The 20,044-nt window shown below is 40.2% G+C and overlaps 1 protein-coding gene across 2 annotated transcripts in view; it reads right to left on the reverse strand.

Annotated features, from left to right (window-relative positions):
* The window catches only part of ACAP2 (ArfGAP with coiled-coil, ankyrin repeat and PH domains 2), a 144,289-nt gene extending 124,671 nt beyond the window's left edge, over positions 1–19,618 (reverse strand). For both annotated transcript variants that reach the window (XM_057738754.1, XM_057738753.1), the window contains exon 1: positions 19,273–19,618. In XM_057738754.1, the coding sequence (XP_057594737.1) occupies positions 19,273–19,325 (53 nt within the window). In that variant the 5' untranslated portion in view covers positions 19,326–19,618. The remainder of the gene's footprint in view (positions 1–19,272) is intronic.
* Positions 19,619–20,044: the final 426 nt, after the last annotated feature.

The following is a 20,044-nucleotide window of genomic DNA, read 5'->3' on the forward strand; positions in this document are numbered from 1 at the left end:
GCTTTATGCTGACGTACTTTAAAGAAAACACCAACTGTTGTATTCTTTCATTGACCCTTAAGAGATAAGAAACTTTTACTAGAACCTCTTTATCATTATCATATACTAACAGTAATTCCTTAAAATATTCAATAACCATTTCATGTTTGACTTTCCCAGACTGTTTCAAAAATGTATTTTTTAGTTTTGTTCAAGGCTATATATCATTTTGTATCAAATGTGATATTCTAAAATATTCTGCCTCAAAAGTTAAGGTTTTATACACTGTCCAAATTTGAACATCATATCTCTATAAGAGCGTCCCACTATGTTTCTATGACGATCCACCAAAATCCTTAACGTGATATACAAAGTCTTGCATGTTCTGGCCCTTACCCGAATCAAGGCCTCAGGTATGACGGAGATCTCTCCTAGCTCCAAAACAATCTAATATTTTCTTAACGGTAAGCTGCCCCAGTGAGAGATAACTGACTAAAATAATCAAGAATGTACACTCAGCTAAAGGTAATGAAAAAGCAATCCCCTGCATGAACTTTAATTGGATGCTGAATCAAAGAGAAAAAAACTACTTACAAAAGACCTTACTGGCACAACTGGGAAAATGTGAACGTGTAATTACTGTTAGTGTTATAAATGTAGTTATGAAGGAGAATGTCTTTATTTTTAGAATATGCATGTTGAACTTTCAAATGTTTTTTTTTTAATGTACATGCTGGGGAATTCCTTGGCAGTCCAATGGTTAGGACCTTTGTGCTTTCACTGCAAGGGCCCAGGTTCTATCCCTGGTCGGGGAACTAAGATCCCATAAGCCAAGCAGCAAGGCCAAAAACACTTTTTAAGTAAATGAATAAAATAAATAAATAAAAATGTACATACTGTATGTATATACGAGTGTGTGTGTCTGTGTGTAAGACAGAAAGAGGGAGCAAATGTGCCAAAATATTAACAACTGGAGAATCTAGATGAAGGTTAGATAGGTATTCACTGCACATCCATTCAACACTTCAGTAAGCTTGAACATTTTTAAAGCAAAAAGTTGTGGGAGGCAGAGGGGAAAGGGGAAGAATGTATTGCCTCCTTTTCTCCATAATATCATTTTTTTTTTGACTAACAGCACTTATTTTTGTAAATAAAACTTCAAAATAATAGCCAGAAAGCATATTCCTATTTCCCAGATATAAAATACATTAATAGTTTTCCAGACTTTTTAACATATAGCCCTTTGACGTACACAGTGTCATGTTATACATTCTAAAGTATACTCTGTATTCTACTTTTTCTTTTCACATAATATGTCATGGACATTATCCCCATAAATTGAGATCTGTTTCTCATTCTTTTATGAAAGGCAGACTAGAACAGTGGTTTCGATAGAGCAAGCGTTGGCAAATTTTCCATACAGAGCCAGACAGTAAATATTAAGCTTTGAGAGCCATACAGTCCCTGTTCCAACTACTCAATTCTGCTATTGTAGCAAAAAAGTCATTGATAATATGTAAATAAATAAGCATGGCTGTGTTCCCATAAAACTTTATTTACAAATACAAATTTAAATTTTGTATAGGGACTTCCTTGGTGGCGCAGTGGTTAAGAATCCACCTGCCAATGCAGGGAACAGGGGTTGGATCCCTGGGCCGAGAAGATCCCATGTGCCACAGAGCAACTAAGCCCACACACCACAACTACTGAGCCTGCATGCTGCAACTATCTAGAGCCCGTGCTCCGCAATAGGGGAAGCCACTGCAATGAGAGGCCCAAGCACCACAATGAAGAGTAGTCCCCGCTCGCCACAACTAGAGCAAGCCCCCGTGCAGCAATGAAGACCCAACACAGCCAATAAATAATTTTACTTTTTTAAAAATTTGGGGGCTTCCTAGGTGGCGCAGTGGTTAAGAATCCACCTGCCAATGCAGGGGACATGGGTTCAATCCCTGCTCCAGGAGGATCCCACACGCCGCGGAGCAACTAAGCCCATGCACCACAACTACTGAGCCTGTGCTTTAGAGCCCATGAGCCACAACTATTGAGCCTGTGTGCTGCAACTACTGAAGTCCACGCGCCTAGAGCCCGTGCTCCACAACAAGAGAAGCCACGAAAATAAGGAGCCTGCGCACCACAATGAAGAGTAGCCCCCACTCACCGCAACTAAAAAGCCCGTGCGCAGCAAAAAAGACCCAACACAGCCAATAAAATAAATAAATAAATTTACTTTTTTAAAAAGCTGTATAATTTTCATTGTGTCATAAAAGTATCTTTTGGGTTTTTTCAACTTTTAAAGATATAAAAACCTAGTTCACAAGTAGAAATGACAACATAATTTGCAGGGACCATTGGAAAAAAAAAATGAGGTCTCTTGTTTAAAAATTAAGAATTTCTAAATAGTGACAGCAGAGCAATAAACCAAGCATAGGGCCCTTCTAAGAGTGAGGCCCTACATGACTCCACAAGTTATATAAAGTACATAGAATGGTCCTAGTAAATATAAAGTGCTTTTTAAGTGTTAGCTATCATTATATTTTAATAGCTAAACAGTATTTTACTTAACCAATATTCTACTTACACAATTTTTCTTATAAATAATGTGATAAATATATCTGAAAAATATCCTTGTTCATATAACTTTGCACATTTTTCCTATTATTCCTTAGGAGAAATTCATGGATGTAAAAACGCTAAATCAAAGTATACATGTTTTTTAATTCTGAGATATTTCACTACTTTACCCTTCACAAAAGCTCTACCAAACCACACTCCTTCCAACAGTATGAGGACTGTTTCCCTATACCTTTCCTAGCAATGGGAACTCTTAAAACTGTCCATTTGACAGACAAAAAATCACTCACTTTAGCTTGAAATACGCACTCTTATTGCACCTTTATGACTGCCCTCACCTTCACGATCAAGGGCATTTCTGGACACACTGTGCAGTAGACCATACTTTCCAAAGATGGCCACGTGTGATCATCCACAGCATGACCTGGCCACTCCCCCATCAAGATGCAGAGTCGACTTCTCCGCTCCCTCAAATCCAGGTGGCCCCTGTGAATGCCTTAACAGAATACAGTGGAAATGATGCTGAACCTGTTCCAGGCTTAGCCTTTAACGGGCCTGGTGGCTTAATTAGCCTCCAGGATGAGATGACATGAAGAGAGGGCAGAAGGACCAGGAAGCACAAGGGCATCAGACATGTGGATGAAGAAGCCATGTTGGAAGTGGATGGTCCAGCCTCAGCCACCCAGCTGTCATAACAGGGATCAGAGATGAACTTTCCAGCCAAGACCTTTTCAAACTCCTGACCCAGGAATCATGAGCAAAATAAAGTGGTTGTTTTAAGTCACTAAATTTTAGGTTGGTTTGTTACAAAGCAACAGATAACCAGAACATGATTTAAAGTAAAACCTGATAAAAATTTTAAGATCACATATCCCCAAGTAAACATGCATTTCAAAGGTTATCTTAGAGAAACACACTTATTCCAATGATTTCACGATGACTAAGAGCAACTTAAGAACAATTATTTTACAGTCACTTAAAGAGTCTTAGTTACATTTCTTTCAAATATCTCACTCTGAATCAGGTTGTCCAGGAACAAGTTTCCAAAAGACTGTTACAGATGTTCTAAGGTAGTCAACTGAAAAATTAACGGTTTATCAAGGTGACAAATATGATATTTTAGAGAACTCCCTGGCAGTCCAGTGGTGAGGACTCCTCGCTTTCACTGCTGAGAGCCTGAAGTCTTTCAAGGTAGAAGGGGGAAATTTTTTTTTTAATTAAAAAAAAAAAGAATACGACACAAAATTTTTTCTATACAACTGCAACAAGCACTAATTCTCTGAATAGTTCAGTTTGTGAAATTAACTATTTCCTTATAATCCCCACGTATAAATATTCTGGTAGCTGAGAAGCAGACGAGGCTCTCAAGAATTGTAACAACTACCCAAGAGGATCTAAAGATTTTGGTTTGATTTAATTACTGTGTTGTGAAAGAAAAGTTAAACAAGCCCTAGCACCTGCCATGTATTACTTATAGTTGTGCAGATTCATCAATACTACAATAACAAAAAGATTTAGAAAATAAAAATAGTATGTTATGTGAAAATAGAGAATGTATGACTTTTACGAACTTAACTTTTGGCAACAGAAGTCCGCAGCCTAACTACTGTGTGCAAAGAATTATGCTGAGAGAGAAAGGAAACAAAGACATTTGTGGTCTCTGTACCAGAGTTTATAATCTAGAAGGGAATATGGGATGAGATCATATCAGTTTGTAAAGTAAAACTGCAAAAGCCTACACTCTATGCTGACTCTACTTAACAGCTCCACCTGGGTGTCTACTAGGTACCTCAAACTTAACAAGTACAAAAACAGAACTCTTGATTTATTACCCAAAACCTGTTCTTCCCTTGCCTTCCCCTTATCAGCAAACAATAACTCTATCCATCCACTTGCTAAAAGCAAAAATGTCATTTTTTTTTTTCAGGATTTTTTTGTTGTGGACCGTTTTTAAAGTCTTTACTGAATTTGTTACAATATTGCTTCTGTTTTATGTTTTGCTTTTTTGGCCCTTTGGCTGAGAGGCATGTGGGATCTTAGCTCCCAGACCAGGGATAAAACCTGCACCCCCTGCACTGAAAGGCAAAGTCTTAATCAATGAACTGCCAGGAAGTCCCAAAAATGTCATTTTTTATTCTTATTCCTGACAAGTAATTCAACAGCAATTCTTTTTGATTCTACCACCAAAATTATCTCCACTATCTCCCCAAATCATCTCTTGCCCAGCCTAGTCTGATAACTAGTTTCCTGCAATGGTTTCCTTACTGGTCTCTCCACATTCACCCTGTCCCCTCTACAACCCATTTTCCAAACAGTAGTCACAATCTTTTTAAAATATAAGCCTTATCATCTCTCACCAAGACTTTCTAATGGCTTTCTACTGCACTAATCGTAAAATCCAAACTTCTTACTATGGGTGACTCATAAGGCCTAACATGATCTAATTCCCGTTGACCTCTCTCATCTCCTACCACTGTTCCTCTTGCTCACTCTGCTCCAGCCCACACTGGCCTCTTTTAGTTCCTTGAAGATCATGCTCCTTTCCATTTCAAGGCTTTTGATTTACAAGCCTCTCCTCCCCCAGTTTCCAATCCATGGTATCAGAGATCAAACTCTGCACTGTCAACCAGAAGATAACCAAATACCACGGGCCTCCTGATGGAAATGATAAATCATCACTTACGAGTATTCTTGCCAAAAACGTTTCAACTTAATTTATCCAGAGGAAACAACCAGACAACTTCAGAATGTGGGAAATTGTACAAAATACTTTGTCTACCCTCTTCAAAAAAGTAAGTAACATGACATAATTAGTTATATTATCTATAACCAAGAAAAGTGGGGGATCATCACTTTGAATACAGGATTAGTAATAACTGTTATGCCATAACTTTTTTTTTTAATTAATTTATTTTTGGCTGCATTGGGTCTTCACTCCTGCACAAGGGCTTTCTCTAGTTGCAGCGAGCGGGGGCTACTCTTCGTTGTAGTAGGTGGGCTTCTCATTGCTGTGGCTTCTCTTGTTGCAGAGCATGGGCTCCAGGTATATGGGCTTCAGTAGTTGTGGCTCACAGGCTCTAGAGCACAGGCTCAGTAGCTGTGGCACACAGGCTTAGTTGCTCCGAGGCACATGGGATCTTCCTGGACCAGGGCTTGAACCCGTGTCCCCTGCATTGGCAGGTGAATTCTTAACCAGTGTTCCACCAGGGGAGTCCCATAACATCTGGATAGAACATATAATACAACCATTTTCTTTAAATCATAAAACCTTCCTAGCAATACTGAAAATTTATAACATACTAAATACAAAATAGCACAGCAACCAAAACTTTGCCCTATGATATGATTTTAAGAAGGTAATGTGTAAACTAACAAACACAGATGAGACTTTTGGCAAAACTGTAACCCGACTGAGATGAGACTTTGGGGGAAGTTACAATGAGGTGAATACATTTTGCATGTGAGACAGAGGTAAGACTTTAGGAGCCAGAGGGTAGAATGTGGCAGACAGAATAATGGCCTCTCAAGAATGTCAACATCCTAATTCCCAGAACCTGTGAAGATGTTAGGTTACACTCTATAGGTGAATTAAAGCAGCAGATAGAATTAAGGTTGATAATCATCTGACCTTGAGATGAGGAAATTAACCTGGAATTATCTGGGCAAGTGCAAGGTTACAACAGAGTCCTTGTAAGTGAAAGAAGGAGACAGCCAGAGAGTGTCACAGTCATTGCTGGCTTTGAAGATAGAAGGAGGCCAAGAATCAAGAAATACTGGGAGGGAGGGAATACGGAGATATGTGTATAAAAAACAGATGATTGAATTTGGTGTACCCCCCAAAAAATAATAAATAAAATTAAAAAAAACAAACAAAAAAAATATGGGCAGCCCCTTGAAACTAGAAAAGTCAAAAAATATTCTTCCCTAGAACTTCTAGAAAGAAATGCAGTCCTGCTAACGCTTTGATTTTAGCTAAATGAGACCTGTATTGAAACTCTGACCCAGAACTGTAAAATAATAAATTTGTGTTGTTTTAAGCCACTAAATTTGGGATAATTTGCTACAGCAGCAATAGGAAATTAACAAAGTTTACTCAGTGATTAGACTAGGATGACCATCTGCCACTCTATCTACCTAACAAAGGAAAGAGTTAACCCTCTCTGGAGAAAGAGAATATCATCCAGAGCATCTACAGTTTTTCATATATTACATACAGAATTAAGTTAAAAACTGGGCCCACCAAAAGAAAGACCTAAATAACAACAAGAAAATACAACACAAATAGAAATAGACCCACAGATTATCTAGATATTGGTTTTATTAGATAGCGAGTTTAAAGTAGCAATAATTAACATATTCACAAAACTAGAGAAAAACCTGCAAGAAACAGAAGAAAAGTTAGCAATTTTCACCAAAGAACAAGAATCTATAAAAAAGAAAATCAAATGAAATTTCCAAAAGTGAAAAGATATAATTGAAGAACTCCACAGACAAGTTTAACAGCAGTTTACACACAGCAGAAGATGAGGAAATACAAGTCAATAAAAATATCCTATTTCTCTATGAAGAACAATATTTCAAAAAAAGAACAAGAGACACGTAAGACAGCAAATAAATAAATAAATAAGTAAACCTAGCATATGTGGAATTGACTCCGAGAAGAAGAGAAGTGAAGCAGAGGCGACATTTAGAGATAAAACAGCCAGGAATTTTACAAATGGATGAAAGATACTCTACAAACCAAACATACTGAAGAAACCCAACAAGCCCCAAGCAGGATGAATACAACAGAAACCACAACTACACATCATGAAAAACTGCTTTAAAACCAGTAAAAGAAAAAAATTCTAAAAGCAGCCAGAGGAAATTAGACAAATTATGCTCCAAAGAGCAACAATTAAACAAACTTGTAACATAAATTATAAGAATATAAAAAACATAAACAAAAGACAATGAAATGACATTGTGCTTTAAAAAAAAAAAGAAAGAAAAAAAAAGCCAACCTACTATTCTATGCTTTGGGAAAACAGCCTTCAAACATCAAAGAAAAACAAAGGCTTTTTCAGACAAACGAAGATGGCTCTTAGCCACCAGATAAAACCTAAAAGAAATGCCAAAAGAGGTCTTCAAATTAAATGATAAATGTGCTAGGAAGTATCTTTTTTTTTTTTTTGGGGGGGGGGGAGGGTACATCAAGTTCAATCATCTAAGGAAGTATCTTAATTCACTTTATTCATACAAAACTATTACCTGACGCTAACCAATAAAATCTAGTCTTTTTATTGTTGTATTAATTTAAATACTTTAATTCAGAAATTCATAGAAATGGGATTTTTAACTTACTAAAAAGCTCCTCTTTGAACAGAAAATTGAAAATCAAAGTAAAACAACATATCATCAAGCTAAAAACTATTTCTTATAAGAGAAAAAGTTTTGTTTATTTAAAATGGAACATGGGGGATTCCCTGGAGGTCCCGTGGTTAGGATTCCAAGCTTTCCCTGCAGAGCGCCTGGGTTCAATCCTTTGTCAGGGAGCTAAGATCCCACAAGCCCGAAGGATCAGCCAAAAAAAAAAAAAAAAAGACCACATTTCTGGCTAGAAGTATAAAATCAAATCATTAGTTCCGTCAACTTATTTTACATGAGTCAACTTAAAAAGTCTACACACTCGGGGCTTCCTAGGTGGCGCAGTGGTTAAGAATCCACCTGCCAATGCAGGGGACACGGGTTCAAGCCCTGCTCCAGGAAGATCCCACATGCCGCGGAGCAACTAAGCCCGTGCGCCAAGAAAAAAAAAAAAAAAAAGTCTACACACTCTGCTCATATTTTTGTCTGAAAGTGACTCTAAAATATATACAAAGTTAAATCCTTGATATTAACTGTCCTAGTGCCCATTCTCCATTGCCTGCCTTCAGTTAAACTATTTTACCATTTTTTACACAACACTGAACTACAACCTTCTAAACAGTGAAAAAAAACTATATTTAAATTTGAGTATGTCTGTGGCATCACAGAAAATATAAAAACTTTAAACAGGAAAGCTGACTATATTTCAATAAGGAATGCTAACATATTTCTGGTACAAATTACTGCAAGATTATAATCAAGTCGATTTCTTCTATGAGAATTTCTTCATGTATTCATTTACCCAAATCTTTGCAGAGGTTTAACTTGCATTGCTTCTCATTTATCTAACCTCCAAATCCTAGGTACAATCCAATGGAAACAGATTTCATGTACTCTTAAGTAAACACATACATTTCCTCATAGTAGTTTTCTTCTACAACAAGGATAAGTTTACTTCTCTTATCCTTTGCTCTGTCATCATTCAGTATTTAAATCCTTAAAGCACCGTTTCCTCAGTTGCTTTTTCTCCTCCTATTCTTCTTTTGCTCACTCTTCCTTCTTAAATACTCTACACATAAAATCTACATATGGCCCTTTTTAAAGACCTTTACTGCTCTCCTTCTACAAAGTGAACTTTGTCCATCTACTTTTATTGTTTCATCTTTCACAACACAGATGATTTTCGTATTTACAAGTTAACATGCCTAATCCTTCATGCATTCTACATGCTTCCAACCGATAGTTGATTATTCCACGTGGGAATGCCAGCATCCTTAACTAAATCATCCAAGCTTCTCTTCAAGGATACGAGAGAGGAGGGGGAACTGGCATTAGTGAGTGGGTACTCCCCACCCACTTCTATGAAAGGCATTTTGAATTCTCAGTAATGCAGTATTGTTCCCACTGAGCCTAGGTAAGAAAATCTACCCAAGGTCTCACAGCCAGTAAGTGAAAAAGAAAGGAAACAGGTAATCAACCTCCAGGAGCCCACATACTTGGTCCACATTCACTACCCTAAAAGAGTGTTCTCCAGTAGAAATTATGCTTTGCATACCAACAGCACAGAAACCTTCACATCACAGATCAAATAAACTCATTTATCTCCATTTTCTCAAAAAATCCAATTAAAATGACAGAAAAGGAACAGGAGTTAATACACAGGACAAAGAACAGAAGCAATAACAGTAGCAACACGATTCTGGAAACTGAACTGTGGAGGAGGTGGGAAGGTGAAAACAGGACTAGTTGAAATTTTATACTCATAAGGAGCAACCAGATTCTTCAGAGCCTCACACCACTCCTCCAACCTGACATGACTACCCCTCCTCCACCCTGACAAAAGATGGAAGCTTTATCTTCTATAAAGGTTTACATAACTAAATCAAAAGTATTGATTAAAACTCAAGTTAAAAATTTCCTATGAGAAAGAAACTCCAGTGAGAAGTTTCTACCCCACAGCCCTTCTCCAGCCCCTTCCCTAGCTCAGTTCCCTGAAATTCAGGACTTAGGCTCTATCTACCAGGCAGAAGATGGCTCTTTAAGGACATGTAAGATTAAACAAGAAAAGATCTAAAGACCCTGACATTTGAGAGTGGTCCCAATGAAAATACTGCGCCGCAGTAAAATTCACCAGTCAACAAGCCATACCAAAATATACCATACTTCCAATAACTTTTTAAGTGCCTCATTCTTTGATGTGAACAGAGAGCCAAGGATCAGCAGAAATACTTAAGGAAAACTTCTAAAAGAAGACCAAAACAAACAACAACAACAAACAAACAAGCCAAAAGCTTAGAGGAAATATAATTCAAAGAGAAAAAAAACTGACTATGACTAATTTCTTCAGATGTATAAGGAAAGCTCTTCAAGAATGGGTTGACATTAAAAAGGAATATTCAGAGTAAGAAAGAATTCTTGAAAATTACGATTAGTAAATAATTTGGATATATCATCCAGAAAGTAGAAAAGAAGACAAAGAAATAGAAAAGGGGAAAAGAAAAAAAATTAGAGGATTCATTCAAAATATGAATATAAAAACAGATTTAAAAAAAAGAGGAACATAAATTATCAAAGAAATAATATGATTCCTAAGAATTAAAACACATGAGTTTTCATATTGAAAGTAAGCGTCCAAGACAATAAATTAAAAAGACCCACCCAAAGGCACATCATTATGAAATTTCAGAATTAAAAAAAATTAAAAAAAACCTTCAGGGACAAAAAAATGAATCAGGAAATAAAAAGAGCAGCACATGTCAACAGCAACACTGAAAACCAGAAGACAACGGAGTAATGCCTGCAAATTCTGAGAAAATGGTTCCAATCTACAATCCTGCAAACATTTCCAGACAGGTAAAGTCTAAAAGGAAAAAAAAAAAAGTACCTTTTCAAGGGAAGGTAGTAGAAACTGCACTCTGCCAAAATAAGTAAACAGGAAAGACAACAACATGAAAATCAAGAAAAGTAAACCCAATATATGAAAGACAGAGGGAATTTCCATATCAAAAATAAAGGGAATTAAGAAAATGAAGACAAGCTGCAGACTGGGGAAAAAAATTTCCAAAATACATATCTAATAAAGGACTGTTATTCAAAACATACAAAGAAATCTTAAAATCCAATAAGAAAACAAACAACTCAATTAAAAAATGGGCTAAAGACCTTAAAAGACACCTTGACAAAGAAGATATACAGATGGCAAATATGCATATTAAAAGATGCTCCACATCATATGTGAGAAGAGAAATGCAAATTAAAACGAGATACCACTACACACCTATTAGAATGGCCAAACTCCAGAATACTGACGGCACCATATGCTGGTGAGAAGGTAGAGCAACAGGAGCTCTTGTTCACTGCTCTTGAGAATGCAACTGGCACAGCCACTTTGGAAAACAGTTTGGAGGTTTCTTATAAAACTAAACATACTCTTAGAATATTTAAAACATACAACATACAACCAGTAATTGTGCTCCTTGGTACTGACGCAAATGAGTGGAAAACTTATGTCCTTACAAAAATCTGCATATAAATGTGTATAGCAGCTTTATTCATAATTGCCAAAACCTGGAAGCTACCAAGATGTCCTTTGGTAGGTGAATGCAAAATAAACTGTGGAATATCCTGACGATGGCTTTGTATCCTGTGACCTTGTTGAACTTATTAGGTCTATTTGACTTTTGTGCATTCCTTAAGATTTTCTATATACAAGATACAGCCAGCCCTCCATATCCTTGGGTGCAGAACCCACAGATACAGAGGGTTGACTATACCACACCATTTTATACAAGGAACTTGAACATCCACAGATTTTGATATACACAGGGGTCCTGGAACCAATCCCCATGGAAACCAAGAGACAACTGTATATAATCTAAAAGTAGAGATGGGTTTACAACTTCTTTTCTTATATGGATGCCTTTATTTTTCTTTCTTATCTAATTGCTCTGGCTACAACCTCCACTACACTGTTGAATAGAAATGATAACAGACTTTTCTTTTTTTTTTTTTTTTTTTTTAATATTTACTTACTTATTTATCTATTTGGCTGTGCCCGGTCTTAGTTGTGGTACATGGGATCTTCATTGCTGGTGTGGGGTCTTCATTGCAGCATGCAGGATCTTTTTTTGTTGCAGCATGCAGGATCCTTAGTTGCAGCATGCAAACTCTTAATTGCAGCACGTGGGATCTAGTTCCCTGACCAGGGCTAGAACCCGGGCCCTCTGCACTGGGAGTGTGGAGTCATAGCCACTGGAACACCAGGGAAGTCCCAGAACTGACTTTTTGCTTGATCTTAGAGAAAAACTTTGTCTTTCACCATTAAGTATAATGTTAGCTAAGAGTGTTTTATAGATGTCCTTTACCAGGTTGAGGAAGTTTTCTACTCCTAGTTTATTGAGTAGTCTCATCATGAAAGTGGGTTGGATTTAGTCAAATGCTTCCTCTGCATCTATTAAGATGATTACATGGTTTTTAATCATTTGTTCTATTAATATGTTTATTACATTGTTTTTGCACTCCTGGGATAAATCCCACTTGGTCATGGTGTACAATTCTTTCTATATACTGCTATATTTGGTTTGCATATATTTTTGAGAATTTTTGTACCTGTATTCATAACAGATATTGTTCTGCAGTTTTCTTGTGATATTTCTGGCTTTGGTAACAGGGTAATACTGGCCTCACAGAATCAGTTGGGAAGCAACACCTCCTCTTCCATATTTCTTGGAAGAGTTTATGAAGGACTGTTATTATTTCATCTTAAACATTTGATAGAATTCATCAGTGAAGCCATCCAGGACTGGGCTTTTCTCTTGAGGAAGCTGTTTGATTAGTAATTCAATCTCATGTCTATTTAGATTTTCTATTTCTTCTTGAGTCATTTTCGGTAGTTTGTGTCTTTCTAGAAATATATCCATCTCATCTAGCTTAACTAATTTACTGTCTGAGAATTATTCATCATATTCTCTCATAATCCCTCTTCTTTTGTTAAGACAGCAGTGATGTCCCCTCTTTTAGTCCTGAATCTAGAAATCTGAATCTCCTCCTTTTTCTTCTTGGACTAGCTAAAGGCTTGTCAGCTTTGTTGATCCTTATGAATAACCAACTTATGGTTTCATTAATTTTCTCTACTGTTGTTTTAGTTTCCATTTTCATTTATTTCTGCTCTAGTCTTTATTTCCTCCCTTTCCCTGCTTTGAGATTGGTTTGCTCCTCTTTTTCTAGTTTCTTAAAATGGAAGGTTAGATCACTGATTTGAAATATTTCTTCCTTTTTAATACAGGTGTTTGTAGGTATAAATTTCCCTCTAAGCACTGCTTTAGCTGCATCCCATAAGTTTGGTATGTTGTATTTTTGTTTTCATTTGTCTGAAATTATTTCCTTATTTTCTTGTAATTTCTTCTTTGGTCCACTGGTTATTTAGGAATGTGTTGCTTAATTTTCACGTACTTGTAAATTTTTCAGATTTCCTTCTGTTACTGACTTCTAATTTCATTCCATTGTGGCCAAAGAACATATCTGCATGATTTCAATCCTTTTAAATTTACTGTGGCTTGTTTAATGCCTTAATGTACAGTCTGTGCTAGAAAATGTTTTCATGTGTACTAGAGAATATGAATTCTGCTATTGCTGCATGAAGTGTTCTATAGATATCTATTAAATCTTATTTTGGTTTATATTGTTGTTCACATCTTCTACCTTCCTTGTTGACCACCTGCCTAGTTGCTCTACCCATTATTAAAAGTATGTCTCTACTATTGTTGGATTTTCTATTTCTCCCACCGATTCTGTCAATTTTTGCTTCATGTATTTTGAGGCTCTGCTAAGTGCTTATGTTTATAAGTGTACGTCTTCCTGATAGATTGACCCTTTCATCATTATAACATTTCCTTTATCTTTAGCAATGTTTGTCATAAACTCTATTTACCCGATATTAGTATAGCCATTCCAGCTCTCTTCCGGGTACTGCTTGCACTGTTTATCTTTTTCTATCCTTTTACTTTCAACCTATTTGTATCTTTGAATCTAAAGCATTTCTCTAATAAACATGTAGTTGGATCATCATTGAAACTTTACATAATAAAAACTTCTAAGGCCAAAATCCACAGAAAGACATACTCTCTTCTGAAATTGAAGAAGCTACTATAAAGACAAAATATTCAATAGCCATTACATTTTTGAAAAAACAGTAACAAAGGAAAACATGTCCCACCAGATATCATAACAGACTATAAAACTTCCCAACTAACACATTAACAGTATTTGCAAGAGTACAGACAATTACACTGGCAGAAAAGAGTAGAATCCAGAAAAAGACACATGTTCATATATGTGTATGTAAATGCAGGTATGTGTGTAATTTTAAACCAACGGGGAAAGGATGGGTTATTCAATAAAAGGTATTAGGACAAGGGCTTCCATTGGGAAGAAAATAAAATAGGATTATCTCCCACACTCAAAACTAAATCCAGTTGCATTACATGAAACTAAAAATTGCTATAAACAGAAAATATCATATAATAATGGGAACATTTTTATAGGGAATACATGAAAGCCAGTTTTTAAGTTTCTATATAATAAAAGACTCCATACACACACTTAATGCAAATTTAATTAATACAATAAAGCCTATGGCTTGAGAGATGTAAAAAGAGTAAGAGAGTAAATTCACTTACAGTCCACCACTTCAAGGTCCACCATTAAGAAGCCAATTTAGGGGGGCTTCCTAGGTGGCACAGTGGTTAAGAATCTGCCTGCCAATGCAGGGGACACGGGTTCGATCCCTGCTCCAGGAAGATCCCACATGCCAAGGAGCAACTAATCCCGTGCACCACAACTACTGAGCCTGCACTTTAGAGCCCGTAAGCCACAGCTATTGAGCCCATGTGCTGCAACTACTGAAGGCTGTGTGCCTAGAGCCCATGCACCACAACGAAGAGTAGCCCCCCACTCACCACAATTAAAAAGAAAGCCCGCACACAGCAAAAAAGACCCAACACAGCCAATAAAATAAATAAATTTATTAAAAAAAAAAAAAAAAAAAAAGAAGTCAACTTAGGACTTCCCTGGTGGCTCTGGTTAAGAATCCACCTGCCAACCCAACACAGGGGACACAGGTTTGATCCCTGGGTGAGGAAGATCCCACATGCGGTGGAGCAACTAAGCCTGTGCACCACAACTACGGAGCCTACGCTCTAGAGCCCATGTGCCACAACTACTTAAGCCCATGAGGCTAGAGCCCATGCTCTGCAACAGAAGCCACTGCAATGAGAAAGCCTGTGCACCCCAACAAAGAGTAGCCCTCACTCACTGCAACCAGAGAAAGCCTGCGTGCAGCAACAAAGACCCAACACTGCCAATAAATAATAAATAAGTAAATTTATTTTTTTAAGTCAATTTAACTTTTCAAAATATCCAGTTTGGTATTTTTTAAAACATTTTAAAAACAGAGATAATAATCCCTGCATCATAATATATTTTAACATTAAATGAGATGGTAGCTATAAAAGTATCTAGTATGAGGTCTGGCATGTTATAAAAGCTTGTTGTTCCTTATTTCAACTTAAGCTGATACTATGTTAAATGAGGAACTAGAAGCTGCAATGAGGAATAGCTGGGTTACTGTATTTTGGTTCAGGATACAACTATTGATACTTTGTAATTCCACTCTACCACTTCTGAAAAAAAAAACATTTTCTTTCACCTCGTGCCTATTGTATTTTCCATGTATATAAAGTACCAATTCTTGAGTGTACCTTTTCTAAATATGTAAGGTAAAGCAGCAAACCAGCCAGAATGGGCACCAGCTAAATAGCAAAACATTATATACGTGTGTGTGTCTCTGTGTGCTTTTGTGTGAATATATATTTTCTCATTCCAATGTCTTTCCCTTATTTTTTTAATATATTTATTTATTTATCTATTTATTTATATTTCTTTAATTTATTGGCTGAGTTGGCTCTTCATTGCTGCACACAGGCTTTCTCTAGTTGTGGTGAACGGAGGCTACTCTTTGTTGCGGTGCTCAGGCTTCTCACTGCAGAGGTTTCTCTTGTTGGGGAGCACGGACTACCGGCGCCTGGGCTTCAGTAGTTGCGGCACGTAGGCTCAATAGTTGTGGCTCACAGGCTCTAGAGCACAGGCTCAGTAGTTGTGGCTCACAGGCTTAGTTGCTTCACAGCATGTAGGATCTTCCCGGACCAGGGCTCGAACCTGTGTTCCCAGCATTGGCAGGCAGATTCTTAACCACTGCGCCACCAGGGAAGTTCCTCTTTCACTTAAGAAAACCTTTCACCCTAAAACATCTTTTTAAGATTTTTATCCTAAGTTACTGAAAAGAAATCCTATCTGAAATAGATAAAACAAAAAACCTTCAGAATGGTGCAAAATAAATGCTGCTAAGGGTTAAAAAATAAATGCACTGGATAAAGACTCAATATTTTTATATTTGAGCAAGGAATTAGAGCAAAAGTCTTCCACAGTACAAAAAGCACTAATTAATTAAACTTTTTGTTTCAAACACAATATTCACTTCCTGAGTGAACCACATGCCTATATAAAGGAAAAGCACAATTTTTATAAAAATTTTATAAAATTTTAAAGAGCAACTACACATACAATGTAGGGCCCAAACAAGTTCAGAGTTATTCAACCAATGTTGGTCAAAATGGGTAATTCTCACTTTAAAAAACTATACTCAGACGCATTCACTTTCCTGCAGATTTTAAATGAACAAGATTTTGACCTTTAGACTGGTTTTTAAAAAACTAAGGGAACCCAAAATTACCCAAAGAAATGTGCCTTCCAATCCAAAAACAAAACAAAATGTTCACAGGAATGTAAAAGTAACCGCTGACTTTATTCAAATTACTAAAAACAATGTTGCAACTGCAACATACTTCTCCCCCATTTCAACCTGTCTTCCGCCTGTTTTCCTTATCGGTTTAACAGGAAAGTTAATGTTTAAAGCTTGAACACTGGTGAAATTTTTCTTCAGCAAGAGCTGCCAGTTTACACTGATTCTACAAGATTCAAGACAGTTATGTCCACATACCAGACTTAAATGCCAGAAGATTCATTTGTGAAGGATAATAAAAACAGGAATTAGTTTTAAAACAGCACAGCAGATCAGGACACTACAAGGAATAAATAGTACAACTGCCTTGCTATCAAAAAAACGAGCCCTAAAAAATATTTTTAAAAAAAAAGCCCAGCCGCCACAAATCTCTTTTGATAAAAATACTTCAATACATCACTCATAAAGTGCAAAACGCTCTTAAAAGTTTCTTTTATACATAAGACGTGAATAAAAAGACTTCTGAAATATTATTTTCAAATGCTATAGAAACCTACACAATAACGAGGTTACTGGAAAACTGTAAAAATTAGGAATTTGAATGATGAGACTTTTATTTCCTGGCATTCTTGCCTCTGTTGCAAATCTAATCTAGTCTCACAAATGTATACAAGATAATGGAGTTCTCTGAGTCTTGGTTTCTCTTCCCAATTTGCAGCCAACAGTAACTGGAATACTGGAAACACCTCTTGAATATCCCTAATATCTTAAGTAATACAGAATAGATATCATATTCAAGTCTAACAAACGTTCACTGGAATAGTCCATGCAGCTTAATCAGTATCTTTTCCTTTTATTTTATATTCAATGATTCTTTTATTTCAAACACAAAGACAGCACATGGTCTGTGACCAATACCAGTGATTAGAAGCATTTCCAAATCACTTCTCTCAAATTTTTTTTTAAATGAAACTTAAAATGTGAAACAAACTGAGCACAAAGGTACATTCTCCAGACGAAAAATGCAGTGATTACATCATTATCCGGTAATAGCTGGGTCACATTAATAAAAATTTCACCAAAAAAGTACAACTTTTAAAGGTACACTTTAAAAATCACTTCCTTTGCCACACAGTCCCGGAATCTAACTTGCAAAGCTGTCCTAAACCATCCATTTGTATCTCCTCTGAGTCTGTCAAATCTCGCACAATATGTTTTAGAAACTACCACCACCACCAACAATCAAACCAGGTGCACGTTTTTACAAGCAACAGCCCTAAGCTCCAAATAAAATTAACACTTTAAAAAACAAACAAAAATCAAAGGACGTTCTCTTAGAAGTAGGAGTTCTTTCGTTTTACAATAGTTTTCTTCGATTTTCACTGAGAAGAAGACGGCAAATCAAACTAACAGTGTTGAGGATGAGAACGGTCAGTTCCCAAGCAGAGGATGCAGGACTCCACACCGCAGGCTTGGCCTGGAGATCAGCGGGCACACACATCCATGTTCAGGGGACGCTTTCAAGACAGGTCACTCTCTAGCGGAAGCTTCGGAGGCCTTACTTTTAAGGCCTAAGCACAGCCCTATAAGTGCGCTGTAATAAAACACAACCCAGCAAAACTCCGTTCTCCAAAACAATTCACGAGTTTCCTACGATGCCCTACGATGCCCGAAACCGAAAGAGCGTGTGCTCTGGACACCCCAAGGACTGCCGCCTCTCGAGGGAGGGAGGCCGGCCCACGCGAATCGCAGTGCCACCACGTCCGTGTCTGTGACAGGTCCCCTGGGAGCGTCCCCCGGGGATCGGGGCCCTCCCGGGCCGACGCTGCCGGGAGAGGAACGCACACGCGATCGCCAGGGCCCTCCTACGTCCGTGCCCAGAGCCCTCACCTCTCAGCCCGGCACCTCCCGACCGCGGTGCCCCCTTCCAGGAGCTCGGGGGGAAAGGGGCGCCTAGAGCCTCGGACCGCGGCGGACAGGACGCGCCCGGTCAAAGCGCTCCCACCCCCGCCCCCCGTGCGAATCAGCCGCCCGCGCCTCCCTGGAGCCCCGGCAGGGGACACGCCACCCGCGACACCCACGTCCCCGCGCGCCCCCCGCCCCTCCTCCCGGGGTGAGGGGAGGGCAGAGGCGCAGAGGGGGACCAAACGAGCTGCAGGGGCGGCCCCGCGAGCTCCCCCGGGCACGCGCGGGCGCGGGGGTGGGCATGGAGAGAGCGGAAGCAAGAGCGAAGGACGCGCCGCAGGAGGAAGGGGACGGGAGCGCGCGGCGCAGGGCACGCGTCCTCGGGGCCGCGGCGACCCCCGGGGCCCGCAGCCGGCGCGCCCGCCCGCCCGCGCGCTCCGCCCCGGGCAGAGGCCGAGGGAGCCGGACGGGAGGCGGCGTCCCCCGGCCGGCCGGCCCGCCCCACCCCGCCCAGGGGCTCGTCGCGCCGGCCGTGCCCTCTCCGCGTCGGGAGCGGCGGCCCGCCCCGTCGGGGGGCGCGCACTGCGGGGCCCCGCGCGGCCCGCGGCCCGGCTCGCACGCCCCCACCGCCGCGGGAGGCCGGCCGGGCGCCCGGCGGCCGCTCGGGTTACCTGAAGCGGGGCGAGTCCTTCAGACACTCCTCGAAATCCACCGTCATCTTCATCCTGCCTCCGCCTCGCCTCGCCTCGCAGGCGGCGCTGGAGGAGCCGAGGCCGGCGGCGGGACGGCCGCGCTGGGGACCCGGACGGCGACGGCGGGCGCTCGGCCGCGACTAGCGCTGCGCGGGGCTGCGGAGGGCGCGTCTGCCGGTGGGCATAGCAGCCTCGAAGGCGGCGGCGGCGGCGGCGGCTCGTCAGGCCCCAGTCCGGCCCCTCTTCCTCCCGCCCCCAGCGGAGCTCCGGCCTCAGGGAAACGGCCCCGGAGTGACAGCTGCGGCCGGCCAGCCACGGACCCGGCGGCCAATGCGAGGGGCTTCCGGTAGCACCGCCTGCGGGCGCTCGGGCAACGCGCCTGAGCGACGGCAGCGCAAGCCAATGAGCGGCGCGACCGTGGGCGCCTCCTTGCCACGGGAGTCCCTGAGGGCCAACCAGGATGCGCGAGCGTCGCTAGGCGGGACGCCGCGGTTGCTGGGAGGCCGGGCGCGGACGCTCCTCGGGAAGGAAGTCACGTGGCTACGCGCCGCGCGTCCCCCAGAGCCCCCGCCTCTGCTGCTGCTCCTGCCGCCCCGCCCCGCTGGGCGGCCGGCGCGGGGGAGCCGCCGCCCGCGGGTCTGAGGAGGGCCGGCGGCTCTGCGAGGCAGCCTTGGCAGACGCCTGAAGAGGTTCAAAGCGTTGAGACTGTAAAAGGAAGAGAGGGCCCAGGGCCCCGCCTCCTTGTAGCGCA

The sequence above is a fragment of the Hippopotamus amphibius genome, chromosome 6 (genome assembly GCF_030028045.1).
Source record: "Hippopotamus amphibius kiboko isolate mHipAmp2 chromosome 6, mHipAmp2.hap2, whole genome shotgun sequence".
NCBI classification, from domain to species: Eukaryota; Metazoa; Chordata; class Mammalia; order Artiodactyla; family Hippopotamidae; genus Hippopotamus; species Hippopotamus amphibius.